The sequence below is a fragment of the Scaptodrosophila lebanonensis genome, unplaced genomic scaffold (genome assembly GCF_003285725.1).
Source record: "Scaptodrosophila lebanonensis strain 11010-0011.00,11010-0021.00 unplaced genomic scaffold, SlebRS2 tig00000085-arrow-pilon, whole genome shotgun sequence".
NCBI lineage: Eukaryota > Metazoa > Arthropoda > Insecta > Diptera > Drosophilidae > Scaptodrosophila > Scaptodrosophila lebanonensis.
The window spans coordinates 1002423-1022487 of NW_022060564.1; the positions used below are offsets into that span (position 1 = coordinate 1002423).

Here is a 20065-nt window from a genome sequence, read left to right on the forward strand (position 1 = left end):
TTGAATTCGAGCACTTACCGCAAATCTTCATCGTCGGCGGCGGCGGCGGCTGCTGCTGCTGCGTTCTCATTGCCGTCATCGTTATAATGCCGGAAACTTTCCAAATCACGACGTTGCGTTGGCGACGCTACGTCAGCTCCAGCACCAACGCCACCACCACCACCACCACCACCGCTACCGCCCACGCGCAATACTTTAAGCTTGCTGCTGTTGCTGTTGCCATATAAGTCAGGTTGCTCCGAGAGTCGCTTGTGCCATGGCGGCGTTGACGACGTTGCTGATGATGCCGCTGCTGCCACTGCTGCTGCTGTTGTTGGTGTTGTTGGTGTTGTAGTTGCTGGCTGAGCTTGTGCCTTGGCTGTCGCATGGCCAACAATTGCATGTAGGCTTATTTTGCTCGCGTTTCTGTGGGTGTTGCTCAGCGATGTTGTTGCTGCAGTTGTTAGGTTTGAATTGTTGCTGCTTTGGCTGGAAATGCTCGAACTGCTTTTCTGTAAATGGCAAAACAGAGTTGGGCGCATTGTGACGCGCATGAGTGCGGGTGTTTGTCTCATTTTTCTCTTGTTCATTTTTGATTGTCATGTATACTGTATAGCAAAAAATATATATGAGAGGCATGAAATTGCAGGAACTGCTTAAGGAAGTATGCACTAAAGCTAAATATATGCATTTAATTGTTGCAAATTGTGAGTAATGGATTTCCGCGTGCCACGTGTAAATGGAAATACTGGCAGTGAGCTGATCAAGTAAATAATTGGAGGGTGCTGGGACGAATGGCCAAATGAAACGATAGGCAACTTATTTATATGAATGTGTGAGCGTCTTCAGTACAGAGCTTCTCAGCTTATCTGTCTCTTTAGCCGTTAAAATGTGTTATCCCAAATCGAGGAGTGAGAAAGATTTATAAATTAGCGAGACTTTTCTCTGAGTGTAGGTAATTTGTACAATTATAGAACAGTTTCGTAAATGTTTTAGAATCGTCGATACGAGATTTCAAAGTATTATGAACATGAATAATTCCTTTTGGAATGATTAAGAGCCTTATTTCTGGTGAAAGATTAGTCTTTCTTCAATTCTTCGCTTCCAGAAATAATCTTAATAAGCCACTTAAGTGTCCCAAGTTTTTTATGTTCTCCTTCAGTAAACCCTCATAATAATTTCGAAGAAACTTACCCATCGGACCTACTCGTACAGTCTGCAGCGAGCCCCATTTTAATGAATCATTTATGTTTATGGATTTTTAAATTATAAAGATCGTTTTGAGGGGTTTCCCAACTCACAGTCACGTTCGTCTGAGGTCCAGTACTTGCTGTTCTACTCTCTTTCTTAGTCATTTAGAGGCTGGCCAATAAATAAAAATTCCACTGCCAACTAGTAATTCATTTTGTTTCACGGCTAGCCAGAGAGTCAAAAGAAATTTTCGTGTGAAGATTGATGACCGCGGCTGCTGGTTTCTGGTGGGCGTCTCGCTTGGCTCGAGCGCCGCGTCTGCCTCGCAGTCTCGCCGTCAAATTCGTGGCTGACATGCTACACTTTGCCCAATAATTAAACAGTTTTTGCTGTTCATCTAATAACCGTCTACCGTCTCGCGTCTTGATCTCTTGGGTGGCAGAAAAAAATTTCCTTTGGTAGTCATGACCTAAATGTTTAGTTTCCAATACGGGCTGACTCTCTGGCTGGCTCTCTGGCTATTCATAGCATTGTGGCTTAGGTGCTAAGCGCTTAATTGTGTTTGGTTATTAACGTATTATTGTTTCCAAGCATTCGTGGCTGCGGCTGCTTCATTAGAATTGGAGACTGCGCGTGGTCGTCGAATGGGTCGATGATGTATGGCAGATAACTAAACGTGTTGGAAATGTGACATATGTAAATTTGTGCAACTTGCTGATTGTTTTGGTGTGATTTGCATGATTAATTTGTGAAACTTTCAATGTGGCTGGGGTGTTTGCCACTTAGCCTATGATTGATCCAGCAGCTACTTGAAATGCTATAAATGGGGCTCATACACTCGTATTGGGAGATGGATAAAACGACTTTGTGTGTGAAAAGAAAACTTGTCAAGAAACTCGGTTAAACAATTCTAAATAAAGCTTGATGTCATCGAGATGTTATAGATTCAGCAACAATATGGTGTATATTTAAGGTGTTTCGATTTATTCCCAATATATTAAATAGAGGGTCAACAATACGACGCACTGAGTGGGGATCTATAGAAAGGTATTGAAAGGATTGCAAAGACTAGTATATTTGTAGATATACACACATTTCCCTAATGGTTGTAATGTCGATAAATCCCTTCAATATTTTTCTGTAGCGCACAATTGAAGCACCCCTAATTATATGGATCACATTTTATGATTTCCCCTTAACAAAATCCAACAAATTTTCCAACCAACCATTAAGCCACAGCAACAATTGCTAATTTTCGGTCATTGCCACGGAAAACAAAGAAAAGCAAATCAAAGCATAGCACAAAAGCAAAAACAAAAACCAAAGCCAAAGCATAAAAAGCAAATAAATCGCAGCACTGATGCGGTGGTTGCGGTGGTTGCGGCGGTAGCTGAACCACCAAGCCGCATGCTAATGAGCCACCAGTGAAATGAAAAATTGCAGCACAGGGGAGCGTGCGCTCTTTTGGCCAAAAGACAGACGACTACTGCATCTACCAGTTGGGCCTAAACGCAGGGCGGGCACAACTTACCATTAGATTGCTCAATTTCAAACTTGGCGCCGTATCGAGTAACAAATTGTGGCCTGGCTTGTGCAAATGACCAGCGTTGTAGTGGTGGTCGGGATCGGCATCGGCGTCGTCATCGTCGTCTGGATCGTGTCCATTAATCACAACAAAATCAACATGATCGTCAACGAGCTCTGCCTGACTGTGGCCGTTTCTCAGCTCTATGGCTGTTACCTCATTGGCGCTGTTATCAACAACGACAACATCGCTGTCGCTGCTGCTGTTCTGACCATCATCGGCCTCATCATCACTAACCTCACAAATGTCAACGCTTTGACTGAGCGCTGGAATCGGCGCCCAGTGTGAATGCGAACTGAGCGATTTGTTGTTTGAGCTGCTCAGCCCACTCGTGGTTGTGGTGGATGTGGAGGAGGACCAACGCGAGGTGGATGAGGTCTTTTGTACTGTTTGTGTGCGTATCACCTGCATGGCGCCATTGGCAGTGCGCGACTGCAGCACCTCAAACTGTTTGCGCTGTGTGTGCTGTGTACCATTGGGTTGTGAGATGTTTTGGGAATCGGATATCTGGAGAGAGATAGAGATAGACGGATTGAGTGAGAGCAGGATTGGGTAGCAGGTTGACATTAGTATGTAGTATTAGTGTAAAGTTTCTTAGTGTTATGGTGGGTTTCTATGTTTGGATGGTCGCTTTCAATTCTTAACTGCTAATGGGAAAAAGTATTCCATGAAATCTGATATGTCTTAAAAGAAAGTTTCGGATACCTGTACATTTTTATTCAATTCTAATTGCTGTCATATGTGTAGCAGGGGTTCTTAAAATGTTAAAATGTAAAGCAATAAATAGCTACAATAAATAAGTAACTATTCTTATTTGATTCCATTTATCTCCAAATATTTTAGGAACGAAGCTCATTTATAGATAGATTGGCTTTCACAAAAAGTAGTATATTTTTACTGATACTTGTTGATTCATATAGCCATTCAAAAAGTTTGCTTCAAGGAAGGTGTTCAAAAGGTATTATACAGATGCATTAAAGTGGTAACAGTGTACAGATAAATACAAGTAGGCACTTAATTCAGTTCTGAGTCGAGTTTTAGGTGCAGCCACTTCAGCATCAAGTGTTTGGAAGGCAGCAACGAACAGCTGTTCAATGAGCGCACACGTGACCAAGCAAACACAAGTTCTAAATCAAAAGCAAACCAAAACGCAAACACTGCACCCTTTTACATGCAATTTCAATTCATTTGCATGAACAGCAACAATTAGTGGGCCGTTAGGTCGTGCCAAGCGCCATAGCCATGACACACGCCGAAATGAAGAAAGAGATCGATTGTGGCAATCGATTGCACCTATGATTTATAGCGTTAAAAATTTATAATATACTCATAGTTAAATAAAAAGGTACGCCGGCCCGCTTGGTCCATTTGGTCCATTGGCTTGGCTTGGCTTGGCTTATTGGCGTATTCGTGTCAATGACCAAATCAAATGCATTCTCAATACTTCAATGCAAATGCACAACAACAATAACAACAACAACAAGCAGCGGCACATTCGTTTGAGTCAAAGTGCAGCATTGTCTATATAGAACATAAAGTTTGATTACAACAACAAAATATTCTTCTGTATGCAACTTTGTGGGTTGAGTCATGAGTTGATTTGCTGCTCATGACCGACCACGCGTCGACTTTTTTGCTTTTGTGGTTTTCGGATAGCTTTAAAAAAGACACATTGTGACGCATTTTCGAATATTCATAAAATGTAATATATGATAAGAAACTTTTTGCTCAGAAACTACGAATTTTTCTGCGAACGATATAGGTAAACATAAGCTCCTTATTTTATTACATGCCCTTTAAAAACATTCCCTTTGGCTAAGCGATTCCCTGATCAGTTAAAGGATACGTGAAGAGGGTCTTGGGTTGCTAAATTGTGTGTAGAAGCCGTTGGGAATGGCATTTTGTGATTTTTTGTTAAAACCATATTCTCCTTACTTATCTGCGAAAAGTATACAAATAGTTCGAAGGGAAAAAAATGCAGTTTATCAAAATAACTGATAATAATTGTTGTTACGAACAGTTTAAAATTCGTTCTGCGTAAGGTCAAATGTTCAACCGTCAATTGTTGTCAGAGTAAATTCTTCAACATTGTGATTTAAGACTCGCACCACTTTTCCAATTATAGTCGAGTTTATTTGAATTTCAACAAATTGAAAAATCTGTTTCGCATAAATCATCTGTACATGGCATATTGGTCATAAAAAGTGCTAGATTCCTACGAAGCCTGTAAACTTTATTTTATGTTGCCTTGAAGGCATCTGCAAAATATATAGACTGTTGCCTCTAAATTCCCTTGGCCGTTCATTTGCTGACTCAGTTGTTGGTCCAACTTCAAATGCATAATACGTTTTTACAGCTCCCTAAAGTCACACTCATCCTTGAGCCCCAACCAAGGGTACTATTGTGTGCAGACATAAATTATAAGCAAAGATTGGGACCCTTGGGCGATGCACGCTCTGGCATCTGTGACCACAGATGACTGAGAATTTCTCACGCCATAGCCAAGCTCAGGCGCACAACTCCTTATGGCCTGTTCGGAGCAGCCGCTGCAATGCATTACAATTTTTAGTGGCTCTGGCCAATAAAATGTGCATATATACGAGTACTTCTACATACATACATAGCATGTCTATCGATGACCTCTTTTGGCATGGAAAACTGCGACTCTGTGCCATTTTCTTGGCCACATGTTGTTTTACTTCTTGTGCGTGTGTGTGTGTGTGTGCGAGAGTCGAGTTTTCTGTTGTTGTTGCTGGCCTGGTTTTCATCGAGTAGTTGAGCTAATTAAGCTACGCCAATTTGCATTGCCAAAGATTGCGCAAACATTTTTGCGTGCACGTCTAGAAATTGGGTTGCAAATAAAGTATTCCTTATTTCCAATAAAACACAGTTTTTCAAGAACTTTTTCTTAACATTTGTTGCTGATAATATACATTTTTAAGGAATTAGATTCGATATTATTTATTGAATTTCGTGAAATAGTCGCTAGCAACATAGAAAAGCTTGCATGCCAAACGATGGAGTTCCAGCATCTTTATTGTCCAATATTCTTAGATATAGTCGGACAGGCAACGATTTTATAAGATAAATATAAACAATTTATAAATTTGTAATAAATGTGCTTTGATATACAGAACTTATGTAGCGAAAAGTACACTGTTACTTTAATTTTTCTTTTGAATAAAATTAATTTGGTCTTGTATGATGTATTTAGGTATTGATGGGCTTTGGTGCTTCGGTTTTCCACCGATTTTCCATAGTGCCTCCTAAAGTATAGGAGTACTAGGTTTGTTTTGCAATTAAGTTTTGATTTTTTTTCGTAATTTTTTTTCGTAATTTCCAATTGTAAAGAAAGCGCGTTGAAATCATTGTAGAAACCTCGAAATACCAGTAATCAAGTTTATACTAACGTTTCTATTAAATGACCTTTGACTCCATTAAAATGAGGAAATGCATGACAACATATTGCAGAGCAATTTTTAGAAATGAAAAGTTTTTCGAGTGCACATAATCGAAGGCTCTGCACAGCTGGCAATAGAAAGCAAACCCGAAATGAAATATTTGCCACAGCCAATGATCAGTGTCATGATCTCGAACTTGAGGCCCATGCTGTTGTTGTTGTTGCTGTGCTTGTTGTGTTGATAAAAGCGCACAGCTTGCAGATAAAGCTTACAAACAACCGCAGCGAGACAACGTTGCCAAATTGAAAATGCTGGCTGGATGACTTGGCTGCTTGGCGGTGGCTTGGCGGTGACTTGGCTTGGTGGCTTAGTGGCTAACACTGTGGCTCAAAGTCAAGTTGAAGGTTCAATGAAATGCGGCAGCTGGCTGGCATTCGAACCGCACCATCGCGCGCATATATTACGAGCAAAAGTCGTGATGATGTAGACGTCGTTGTCGTCGTCGTCGTCGTCGTCTTCGTTGTAGTCGTCTTCTATGCCAAAATATTTTCGCCTGGGCCCCAAAACGTAGCGCATGCTTTAAACGAATTTAATGATGCTGCAGAAGCGCAGAGGCTACGAAGTCGCCGGTATCGTCATGACTATGGTAGGGAGACTAGAGGTCGAGACAGTACCCGGACTAAAGGCAGAGGAAGAGTCAGGGGCAGATGCAGAAGCGGAGACTGCGGCTCTGTGCCGCCTGTCTCATGCCATAAGATTGACTGTCTATCTTGGGCTGGCTAGCTGTCTGCCATATGCTCCATGTCTGCGCATGCATGTCGCCTTTTCTGGCGGCTGCATAGACATGCCAAAGCGTTGACTCTTTTTATTTTTAGCCGCAGCTGAGTGGCTCGCCGGTTGGTTTGTTAAAGCTTGGATGCATGATACTGCCTTTGCCTACGCTGTGGCACAGTGGGTCAAGTAATAATAAATCAATAGAAACTACGCTTCGACAAGCTGACTTCTAGATTGCATTTAAATTGATACTTGAATATTGAAAAACATAGATATATTTGCCGAAATGTATTTGTTCATTAATAACTCGTTATTTAATATGAATGACAGGGGATATTTTTAGTCTGGATTTAAATAAAAAAAAGTCGACGTTTTCATTCGCCAATGTAATGCTGAAAATGGACTCAATTAATACATTAGCAATTCATTTAAAAATCTGTTGCTGCTTATAGCGACTTCCCAGGAGATTTTCCAGAAAAGTGTACTTAATAAATCATCATAAAATAAAATATGTTGTTTATTTATTGATTAGCATTCACAATTTTTAGCGGGAAAGTGTCCGATTCAAAGCACATAAGTATTTCAAACCATTTGCCATTTATCAACGCCATCTTGAAGTTCAGAATCATTTCAAGCCGACTCACTTAAATTCTTCCATGATTTCCCTATGACCATGAATATATATGTATGTACTGTATTGTAGACAAGTTCAAGTTGATTTGCATAACTTGAGCCCACTGTGGCGCACGCTGCATTTTAAATTGCTTTCTGCGCTGCCTAACAATGGCCATTTTGCTCGAAGACGTTTTGCTCTGCGCTTTTTAAACTATAATAATATACATTTTTATATGCATTATTTCTGTCACGATCTCGTTGGCTTTATATCTTCATATATAGAGAGTTGGTCTACCTTTTGACTTGTAAATCATGTGTCTGGCTTTGTGTGTGTGTGTGTGTGTTTGTGTGTGTTTGTGTCTGCCGTGCCCCAAAGCTATGCCTTCAGTTGGAGAGTCTTGCAAGTGCCGTATGACTGAGCTTCAGAGTTCATTACCGGCAAACAGGAAACTATTAATTGGCATGCTGTAATGGATGCGAGGCTTGTCGGGTTGACATCCTCAATTAGTTCGTATGTAATTTAGTAGCCTAATGACTTACAAAGTCATCGGGAGAGCAACAACAACAACAACAACAAATACAAAAACAAACACCTTGACCAGTGTGACCAGCAGCAACTAATATTTGTTGTTACATACTTGTGGCGGCAACATCTTCAGGTCTGGCTGTTTGCTTTTCAGTCGGCCTGCCTGTCTGTGTGTCTGTCTGTATGTCTGTCTGTTGGTTTGCCGGCTTGGCTTGTGGCAACCTAGTGACCCACAAATGTTGCACAGCTCTGCCAGCGGCAATTTACCGTTACTCTCTGCACTTGGCTTGCAACATTTTGTGTGTTGTTGCTGTCGTTCGCCTGCGGTGATTGCAGACGTTACTCGTAATTCAAATGCTGCGCGCTTGCATGTCGCAAAATCTTGCAACAAAATGTAAATGTGCAACTATCTATAATGTTAATGAAGAAGCATTCTCTCTGTGTCTCTGCACTCAACAAAAAACTGCATGCCAAAACCAAAAACTTCAGTAAGTCTCAATAAGAATAGCAGAAGAATGTTCAATATTAGCAGCAACTTGAGGAAGTTCAATGGAAAATGTAGCTTTAAATAGCTTTGCATATTTCAGACAAAGAGGTTAAAATAAAAAGAGTAGAAATGTCCCCCGGTTAATTAATATAATTAAAGTATTTTGAAACACATCACATGATTAATTTTTATATGTCCATCTTTGTAAAACTATTCTTCTCCCTCTCTGATAAATTACAAGTTCTGGAAAAGTGTCGTTATATGTTGTTTTCTACTTCATTATTAAATATCATTGAAATATCGACAACATTTGTTCGCCATTTGAATGCAACATGCATTTTCTTCGTTTTTCATCTTAGGGATGAGGAATGCTTAGCTTGGGCGCAATAAGCGATAAAAAAAAACACAAAGGGTGTATTTTTCAAGTGGGGAGGTGCTTAATTTATATTCCATTAGATCGAACGTAAGTGACTGATATACCATATTTTCTCCAAGTGTCTACGTGCGCTCAATAGATGCTAAGATATTGTGCTGATGCTTAACGGTGCTTTGGGTGTGGGCAAAAGTTCGTTGCCTAAGTCATGCGTTTTAAACTCTGTCGCCCTGTCGACCACAAATCAAAATGAAAAAAAGAAGTTCTTGCAAATTTCATTACATTTTTTTCGTGCTGTTTTATTACCTTTGATCTGGCAATTGATTTCTAGCGTCGGTAAGTTTGCCTTTGACTTTGTCGGCAAACACAAACAGCGGCAGTCCACGAAAATTAAAAAACGCTGTGGCATTGATATAAATCCAAACCAAACTGAGCAATCAAACGAGTGGCCGAGTGCGCCTATTTAAACTGAAACTGATGCGCGCCTTTTGATGCGGCGCATTGGACGCGATGCTGCAATAATACTGGCAATTGCAGGCAACAACAACAACAGCAACAGCAACAACAAACTCAGCACTTTTATTTTGTTGTTTGCTGATTGTGCTGGCTTCGTGTGGAGGAGATTGTATTGATTGCTTTGGTCAGCAACAGCGGCAGCAACATCAGCGGCAGCAGCAGCAGTGGCAACAAAGTTCAATCGCGATAAGAAGAGCGGAATGAAATAACTTTCGGTGCCTTTTCGAATACGCTGCTGCCATAAAACCAATGAAGAGGGTATTTGCATTTCTCTCGCTCGAATGTTACTCATAAAGTTGCGACAACAAATTGTAATTATGCAAATTCTTTTTTGGCAAAGATGATGATTGTCTCTCAAATTTGAAGCTAATTTATTATGCGGTTATCTAAATTTCTCATAGCAATATAAAGAATTTTCCCATGACTACCATTAATTAGAACCGAAAATGTAAACATAATACATTTCTTTATATATTTCAGGTGATATTTCTGTGATCTGTAGGTTAGGAGGTGAATTAAAATTCCGCTAAAGTCAAAACCATCAAAATTGATATATTAAAGAAAATATAAAAGTAAAATAGTCTTTATCGCAAGCCTTTTCATATTTATTTGCATAAACCAATATATAAATTCTTATATACTCGTTCAATATTTTTTTGTAAGAAGAAAATATGTATTGATTAAATGATAGTATAACAGCACCTTTTAATGCCCAGTGCTGAACATTTAAATGGGTATTAGGAACGACAAGAAGATGGCATGGCAAAACCCATATACTGATATATGAATATACTCCAGACTTATACGTCTGTCTGAAAAAGTGTAAAAGGTAACATTATATAAAGGCACTTTTGTTCTAGAAATTAATTTTTTTTTAAATGTCCCGCAAACGTCCGCATTTTGTCGAACCAGTTTAGGCAGCCCACTCATACTTATATTGTTTTGACAAATAAAGTGCCAGCACTTGATGTCAAAGCGGTGCCTTTTTTCTCTGTGAACTATATTTTCATAGTTCTTCTTCTATCTAATGAACCATGTACGTTTTCATCGCCATATCAGCTGCAGGGCATCACAAGCGCTATCCTGTCCACAATGTTGGAATCTTGCTTTTATTATTCTTCTCTACTTTTTATGCGTTGAGTAGTGAAGCTATAGGCCACATATGAGTATGCAGCACTTGAGGCAAGAACTTGACGCCGACTTGGCCACACATGACGCATGGAATGGGCCACTCGATGAACAAGCATAAAATTCGCTTGCCCCGAGTGCTATACCGGCCCCAACGACGCGTCGTCACCCTCATCGTCGCTGGCCATAGTAATTAACCGACAAATTCTAGAGCAATCAATGGCAACAAAATTAACAAAGCATAGCCCAAAGACAAGTGAAATCTGAAGAGTACGAATAATTACAGTCCGTGTGTATCTTCGCGTGTGTGTGTGTATGTGTGTGTGAAAGGAATATCATCAAAAATTGCTCAAGCAGTCAATTGCCGGAATTTAAGTGAGCCGTTTCAGATTTTCTTTGCAATTATACCAATCTAAATTCGTATATAACTTGAAGCTAGCAAAATCGATTAATAAGTGGCACAGCGTGTGCGTTCGTCTGTCCATCTATCTGTGTATCCATCTGGGCAGGCATTTGAGAATATGTCGGATTGTTGCGCGGATTGTTGCCGGTGATTGCGTCGTGCGTGTGACCTGTTAATTATGGTTGAGTAAAGACGGTCAACGGCTGTGATTTTGTGCTGTCGATAAATGCAGTTAGAAAAAGTTGCCTGACACACAAAACTACGTCGAAGCAAGCAAGCAAGCAACCGTCCAGCCAGCTAGCCAGCCAGTCAGTCAGTTATCTGGCCAGCAAGTTTGTTATGCGTTGTTAACGGTTTTTCGAGCATGGCCAATGGCGCCAGCGGAATTTACTTTTTTTACATTTGGGTAACTGGCGAGTAGGAAATTAAAACAAAAAATTGGCCGCGGTAAACTACCATGGCTTTTGGGACTTATCAGGCATACACATAAAGAGTAAATTCGTAGATCAAACCATGAATTATTAATATTGGACAGTTTCAAATCAAATAATAATAATAATTAGTGTAGGAAATTTAGCTCTTACTGAAGGAAATTATTTCTTCGGCTTGTGTTTTTGCTCAGCTCTGTGTTTTAAAGATATTTCTCATTATCTCTGCCTAATCGGTAATTTAACAGGGTTTCCATCACCAAGAATTACTTATTATTGTATTTGTATAGCTTGACGCTGCTGCTGCTGGTAGCCGCAAATTATTAAGTTTAAAGTCTCCCAATTCAGTCTCAATCTCTATGTACTTCAAACAAAGTGCGTCATAATTTGTTTAACTCATGGCAACCAACTACTGACTGCTGAACCCAATAAAAAATGAGAACCTCGTGTCCAGCACCCAGCTGCGTAATAGCTAAATAAACTATTAACTGATTAGAATCAAGAGGTAAAATTAAAAGCGAGCGCAAACCAAACCAGCAATCAAGCTCAATCACAAAACTGCCAGAGCAAAGGCGTTCAACTAAATAAGTAAACGCCTCCCTTTTTGAGACGCCGAGCAGCCTTTCAATTTCATTTAGCCAAGATGGGCTTCAAAAACCACAACAATTAGGCCTAGACACTCTCTGGTCTTGTTGTTTCGTTTTGCCAACGTTTCTTGGTCTGTGCATCAATCAAATTAAAGTATCGCCCTTACCTTGCCATAGCTATTCAATGGTCCATTAATCCAGCGATCTGCTTCCAAGCGTCCGCTGAACAGAGCTCCAGTGTCGGGATCGATGCGTTGCCATTCACGCACCTCACGCTGAAAGGGCGAGCGGGAACCACTGCCACTGCCACTGACAACGCCACCGCCACCAGGGCCGCTGCCATGATGATGCGCTTGCAGATGATGATTATGATGATGGTGATGATGATGACTTTGACTGTGATTGTTTGTTGTTGCCACTTCCATGTTGTTGAGCTTACATATAACAAAGAAGCTTCGTTTGCTCTGCTACTGTGCGCTTTTAATTTGCACGCTCGACTTGATCAGGCACTGCACTTGGATCCGGGCTCTTTATTTTCTCCTCTTCTCTGATGGTCGTCGGCTCTGTCTCTCTATTCGCTTGCCTATTTCAAATTATTATTTATTGTTATTATGCTGCCGTCCTCTGACTGCTTGCAGACAGTCTATATCAGAGATGTGCGTGAGTTAATCAGTTAGTCAATAAATTTCTTTCATTCAATTTTTCAAAACGTCTTGTGTAAATTCAAAAATATATACTATGTCTAACAAAGCTTAACATTCTCGATTCACAAATAAATAAATTGTTTCAACTTGATTACTTTTTAAATGTCTAGTTCATTACTTTTTTCTAAAAAGATCACCAAATCATATTGAAAAAGATATTGAAAACATTGTAGAATCGATAAAGTGGTTACATTTTTTAAATGTTTGAAATTTTCTTGTGATCGTAAGTGCTTGTTCTTATCACGCGCACATCTCTAATAGTGCCTGTCTGTCGCTGTTTTCGTTGCTAAATTAATGGCAAGTTTAATTTATTATCATAATAATAATTTTCTAGCCATTCTAAGCACTGCTACTGTGCCCCCGACTTTATTATGGAAAATGATGGTTTTCTTTGCTTTTCTTCTACGAGTATACTCGTATGTGTGTGTTATTTGATTTCTTGTATTTTCTGCACGCTTTGTTTGCTTTGCTGCTGCTTTCACGGTCCACTTTAATTTTTTACTCTCCTCCGTGTGTGTGTGTGTGTGCTATGCTGTGAGAAGCGCTGAAATGACAAGAGCAATAATACATTTCGTTAGTTAATCCGTTGTTGTAAAGTGTGAAAATGTTAGGCTAGCCGGATGTAAAGTGCTTTGAACTTGACCGGTGCTGTGCAAATTTCTAATTAAGCGGATATGGCCGAGGCATGTGTAGTGGCAGAGTACTGTACGAGTATAGAGTAGAAGTGGTTAGCACTCAAGAGCGGATGTCACAGTCTATTTCCGCTGGTATCAACTGACTGCGTCAGTGCTTTTAATTGAGAGAATGATGCCAGCCTATGGTGCCTGCTATTGAATTTGATTTGCTTTTGATTGCAATCTCGAACCGTTATGCCTTTTGCGCAAACTGATGCGCAAGCACACACGCACTCGCATGACAGCTCAAATCATTAGTTAGTGTCAAATTGGAGCAGGAACTTCATTTTTTATGTGATAAAAAGACAAGGTTCTGATGCAAACTATATAGTTAGCTTGTACATCAGCCACTGACCAAAGACAACGCCAATGGGGTCTTCGTTTTAGCCAAATGAGACGTTGGTGTCAGTTTTCTGTTATAAAGGATAAAAACAGTTTTACATTTCGTTTGAAGACTATTTGGCCAGCTTCTACTACGTACATTAAAAATTGAAGTCTCAAATATGGTGTGAATTCAAGTTGAGTTTTTACTACGATTTGATTGTCAAAAATACTAAAATAGAATATTTTTGAATACACATGTTGAAGCAGATTTAGGCAAATCAAATAATACGCGTTCAAGGCCCATTACTGCATACGTTAAATGTTTTTTGTTTGAAATGTTAATAAGTTTATTGGATAAATTGCGCAAACGGCGACATTTTGATGAGGAGACTCTGTCAGCTGAAGGATCGCAAAAGCGACGGCCCAATATAATTGGAAATGATAAAATGGACGATTGCACTTCTCCTGTTGAATGTACAGATGATTATTTTCTACAGCTGCAAAACAATAGCACAGAACACAGCGAACATTTTAATGCAAATGAACGATTTGTTTCCATACTAGATCAATTGGACGCGCAAGTTGAGAAATTTCGTAAGGATGCGTTGAATCTGCAGGAGACAAAAGACCACCTGTTGATGACCTTGGATCTCATAAAAAGTAACGAAAATCTACAAAACATAAGTGACGCTGAACGCGAGGAAATTCTATGCTACATAGAACGCGTCAACAATCGCCTTGGCACGGTAGAGCTGAACGTACGTACAGTACGTGACAACTCTCAGGAGGATTCGCTTAGCCAGATTAATGCACTGATAGATGCTATGATTAAGATGGAAGATCCGGACATAGCGCGTCAGCGATGTCAGCTATTTTTGAACGCTTGCTGCAGTAGTTCCATGGATACTCATATGGATACGCTGCCTGATGCCGATATGGGTCCAGTTGACAAAAAATTTGAGAGCGTGCTGTTGGGCTGTACGCTGGATGATCAGAAAAATATAAAAAAGCGATTGAAAGCGCTCATGGGCTATTTACATAAACAAACAAACTGTCGGCAGTAAGTTGAATACGAAATAGTTCTGGGGCGAAATTGTTCCCCAAATACACAAAAATTGGAATCTTTAGGCATCATTTTAAATTGTAGATACTAGGAAATAAAAAGTACAAAAATTCTTCAACAATTATTTGATTGATTCTTATTTTACTTTCAAAGCACAAGGAATAGTTGTTGGTTTGTTTACAGTTCATTTTCTTTTGTCGCTTACTATTTAAAAATCTGTATTAATTTGTGCAAATGCAAGTGATGGATGAAACTTCGATTACTTTTTATATAGAAGATGAAAAGTGTGTATATTTTGTGCCCTTTCAAAGAATAGATAAATCTAAACAACGATAGGAATATCTGAGCTTCCACCAAACAATTGTTCTGCTCATACTCTGCGCTTAAAAGTTGAAGTTGCTCAATGTTTACCGTTAACTATTACTAAGAATATCTGCCACAGCTTTGCTAGAAACATCACAGTCGGCACTTGCCATTAACCAACAAGTTAGTGTGCAGTTTTTGATTAGTTCTGGCCACATACACGTAACACCAAATTGCTTTGCCACATGATTTATTTTGTTGGCTGTCACATATGGTGGTGTCCCCCACTGGGTCGCAAATCCCACAGAGCTGTCACAACAAACACTACCAGACATTAACACAGACTACAAACCACAGACCGGCAACTGTCCATACGGTGCCATACGATTTCGGGTGAAAATAGTGGAAACTAAATTTAGCACGTTCGTGGCCAAGTGGGTGCCCAAAGTCAGAGCTGAGGCCAAAGCTGGCGGCTGGCGGTTGGCGGCTGGAGCTGTGCGATCTACACAATTCCGAAGAAAAAGCAATTTTACTGCATATTTTATGCGCCTAAGCGTTGCTCGGCCGGTAAATAGTAACTGTTACTTAGTTTTCTTTTCGCCTAGCTGCTCAGGCATTAACTTCCTCATATGTAAGTACAAGTGTGTTTGTATGTTCAGGCATTGCGTGACGCCTGCTGGCCAGGCCAAAAGCAAAGGAAAAACATAAAACAGAAGAAAAACAACAACAACACCAACAACTAAACTTGTTTTTGCGCGCTGAACTTGCACTCGTTTTGGCCAATGCGTTGCGTCTTTAACACTTGGCTACAGAAATAAAAGTTGTAAGTTGTATGTTGCTGTTGTTGGTTGTTATTATTGTTGTTGTTGCTGTTGTAGTATGTAAAGAAAATGTTCAAAATTGCTGAGCGGCAGTTGGCCAAAGACTGATGTCGCCTTCATCATTGTCGACACGTTTTGCCGGTTTTACTTTTATATTTTGCTACGCCTGCGCCTAAGCGTGTCTACATTCATATAAATGTATAGTATATATTGGTGTGTGTATGTGTGTGTGTTTGTATGTCGGTGCGCTACTTGATTGTGTTAATTAAATTTTAATTAAGCGTAATTTTATATAATTAGGCATGGGCCTGCACACATAAATAAATGCTCTGCACGGCAGCATTGCCAATTTATTTTTGCTGCTCATGTTCTCTGTTTGGCTCGAAAATGTTCTTCTTCTTCTTCTGCTTCATCTTGACTCTGCGGTCCTTCGCTTGTTTATCTTTGGTTCTTGATTTATTTGCCTTATCTGCTAATTGCGTTGGGCTTGTTGATGTCAGCCTGCAAAAGGTTATAGCTGGTCGCTAATGTCGAAGGTATGCAAACAAATTGTTTGCATTAGCTGCCGTAGCGTTTATTAATTGTATCGGACAAGTTTGTTGCTTAGGTCTTTTGTTTGCCTGCCTGCCTGCCTGCCGTCTTTGCAAAGCTTCGAGTTGGCTGTTGGGCATACTCTTAGTATTCATTTGAATTAACTTTAGCTGTTCTACTTCCAAATGATGCATATATTAAGTTTATATAGCAAGTTTGTTGTTTGAGACATTTGAGTCGTATAGCATTTTAAATAATATTTTTAAAGTCTTTCAATTATGCGAAAAGAAATGTCAAATGTTTTAAAGATAGCAGCATTCTAGAACAATTTACTCCAAAGTAATTGAACTATGAACCATATAATTCATAAGGGGTCTTATTATTAGTTACATTTCGTTGATAATTAAATCGGTTGCATTTTACACACATTACCTTATAGTCTTATAGCTCTATTCTAACTATTCTAATTCCATTATTTAAATCCAGTATTTCAGTAAAAATTCTTTCGTTAAAATTATAGTGCAGTTTGCTTTTCCATGCAACCACAAAACCACATGCTACACCCTAAATATGAACCGCTCGTTCAAGTCTACTTGGCACTTATAGCAAACAGCAGCAGTAGCTATTGCGAAGGTCAGTACGTAGTGGGTATAGTTATTATTATATTGTTACCGTTTTTTCTTTATTGTTGACAATCGCCCAACCTCAACCGCAGCCAAATAAAAAATTGCAACTTGTAAGGAAATACGATAAATATACCACAAAATGAGAGGGGAAATAGTTTGTAATTATTTGTTGCAATAATTGCCGAAACGAAAATTGTATTATAGGGTGCTAATATGTATTAACTATTCGTACACTAAGAAAAATATATAAGAGCATCGCTTAGCATAGCACGGAAATATTAGCAGATTATAGAAATAAAGACAATACGTAAACTGAGCGTAACCTGCATTTCTTCTAATGAAATGCTGAAATAAAAACTGGTTATATTTTGACAGATTCAGTGGAACAATTTGTGTTTCTGAAAAATTCAGTCGCGGATAAAAATCTAATCTAATTTGCAGATAATATACTATAAATAAAGATAATATCCAAACTGGTCTAGCCGGTATTTCTTTAACTGAAGTGCAGAAATACTCGAAATTAGAGTTAGAGAAATTAGGAGCCTTGGCTAGTAGTTGTTGCAAAATTATACAGTTTGTTCTCTGCAATTCCATTAATGTAAAAAAACGTATTGCACTATAATCACCAATTTCCAGCAAACATGGCTTTCTTAAGGGTTTATTTATTTAAAATAAATTTCCATTTTATTTTAATTTTCTAATTCTATAAATTTGAGGTATAAAAAGTGAATTTTTATTGGAAACTCTAGTTAAAAATTAAAGTTCTCTCTCTGTATATAAATCATACACATTTTCTCCATATGCATAGCCATTTGATGCGTAACCAAAAAAAGAGGGAAACAAATATGTAATTGTGCCACTTGACTGTTATTTCATGCCTCAAGTTATTTCTTATTGAGGTTAATCCGACATTGTTATGTTTATTTATGTTGCTATAGCGCTTGACAAACTAATGCGGTCAAATATTTGATTTTTCATCTGGCTGATTGATTTGTTTGTTTAAAAATAATTCAGTGCAATGCGTGGGCTGATTATAAATAAATAGTGAAAATATTTGGCCATCATGTTTGTTTTAATTACGAAGGTAGTTATTTCGGATGATGCGTGGGCGTTTCAAGTGGCATTGAAATATGCTTAATAATTGTTTTAATCATGTTATGGGGCTCCCAAATTTTTTTTGACTCCATTGTCTGTTTTATAAAAAGTGATCTCTTGTTTTTGTATAAGAAATGACTTTGACTGTTTCTGAACGCACACGCTTTCGTAAATCGTGCAACAATTGACCGATATGCAAATTAATTGCCTGCGACACCTTTTTCCGTTGCGTTCACTTGGCGTTGCTAACATTTGCATAATTGGCGCACATTCGCGTGTTTTTTTTTTTTTTTTCATGTTCTAATTTGAATTTTTGTCTTCAATCCGAAGCACGCGTTCGTCCGGCTTTGTTGTTTTTGGTGTGCGTCGTGTGCCAATTGTCAAGGTAACGCAGACAGAGACTTGAGCAACAAACAAACTAACAATTAACTCAAAGCGCCTACCGCTAAGATTCTTGGTTCGAGTACAATATAATTGATAGACGATTGCTTGTATTATCGATAACAAAGTGTAGTGCTCAATATTTAAAATGCAATTTTTTAGCTACATACATTTAAAGAACTTTCTAACCTGCGTCTTTTGCTTTTACTTAATTGTTTTTAAGCCAAATCGATAGGCAGAAATCGTGAACTTAATATAATACATACATTTCTGTATATATAGTTTTGCTTTAAAGTTATTTGTAAAACACAGCTGTGAAAAATATATTTGGAATGTGCCTTTTGTCATTTTGTCATCATGTTCACATCTCAATTTATCCATTCACTAACACAATAACATTCTCTGCCTTCTCTATTATTTAATAAAATTAATCAATTTTCAGCTTGTGCCGCATTGTTCTTGTGTCTCAATTCTTCAAAGCTCGAATCTATTTGTGCTTTCAGCATTCGTTTTTATTTATAAAAGTGCCAGCGCATTATAGAGCAACGCCCCATTTGTCTAGTGATATATCTAGCTGTATATCTGTATTATAAACCACAAACTTGCTGGCAATTTCTATGTGCGTGTATGTGTCTGCGTTGCTATTTGTTTCCGTCATTTTGTCGGTACACTCGATCTTATAATTCCAGCTCAATACAATTGTCTTGGCTTGGCTGTTGTTTTTATTAAGATGTTTTGTTTTGCGGCTTTTGCCACTTTTTTGTTTGTATTATTTATTTTGCAACGTTGAAAAATAATTCATTTTTAATATAATACGACTATAATATACATTTTTTTGTGGTCAGCCAGCGCCGCACAATGCTTTCATTTAGCGACTGTTATTAAATGCACGCAAAAGTATCTTTTAGACAAGGCGAGTGTGTCGACTTCCGCAATCGTATGGAGGGGTTGGTTGCGGATTATGGCTCGTAAGCAAATGCGCAAATCACTTTATTATAAGTATAAATAGTTGAACATCTTTATGATGAACTTTGATTTACCAATTAAATATCCTAATACTTCTGAATTATTAATAAATGAAAGCTCGCCCTATAATTTAAACAAATCGTTTGAAACAGCTGTAGAATTAATATATAAATTAATAATTCGGATAAGTTTAGAAGACGCTGTTCTTAAAATTCTTTGGAAAAACAAATTGAAACAAAATTTTAGCTCTGTTCTCGAATAATCAAGAAATAATGTGTGCACCAGAAAAGTGTTTATTGATTTGGATCAAAAAAGACAGAATTTAGGGCGATGTGACAAATTCATTTATTGATAGATTAACTTGAAATTATCCCAATACATTCATTGTATTGCAGTTCCACTGTGGTTTTACTACTGACTGTCTGTCAATAACATAAAATAGAATGCTTATAATGCACTGCGAAAAAAGCACACATGGATAGTCTTAAGAGGGATTGATATATCATACTAGTTTTGAAATATTAATTATCCATTGTATTGCAGTTCCACTGTAGTTTAACTATTGACTGGCCTGGTTGGAGTCT

At 38.6% G+C, this 20065-nt stretch overlaps 2 protein-coding genes across 2 annotated transcripts in view; one reads left to right on the forward strand and one right to left on the reverse strand.

The window, feature by feature from the left end:
* LOC115626370 (serine-rich adhesin for platelets) overlaps nt 1-20065 on the reverse strand; it is a 49628-nt gene that overhangs the window by 6573 nt on the left and 22990 nt on the right. The window contains exons 2-4 of the mRNA XM_030521725.1: nt 12161-12576; nt 2702-3262; nt 19-491 (exon numbers count right to left, since the gene is read on the reverse strand). Coding sequence (XP_030377585.1) covers nt 19-491; nt 2702-3262; nt 12161-12418 — 1292 coding nt within the window. The 5' untranslated portion in view covers nt 12419-12576. The remainder of the gene's footprint in view (nt 1-18; nt 492-2701; nt 3263-12160; nt 12577-20065) is intronic.
* LOC115626369 (BAG family molecular chaperone regulator 2-like) lies at nt 13937-14882 on the forward strand. Its single transcript, XM_030521724.1, has one exon. It carries the CDS (start codon nt 14031-14033, stop codon nt 14757-14759), a length of 729 nt encoding a protein of 242 aa, XP_030377584.1. The 5' UTR covers nt 13937-14030; the 3' UTR covers nt 14760-14882.

Excerpts from the sequence above, each read along its gene's own strand:
- LOC115626369 (XM_030521724.1), top strand. The coding sequence starts at position 14,031 with ATGTTAATAAGTTTATTGGATAAATTGCGCAAACGGCGACATTTTGAT.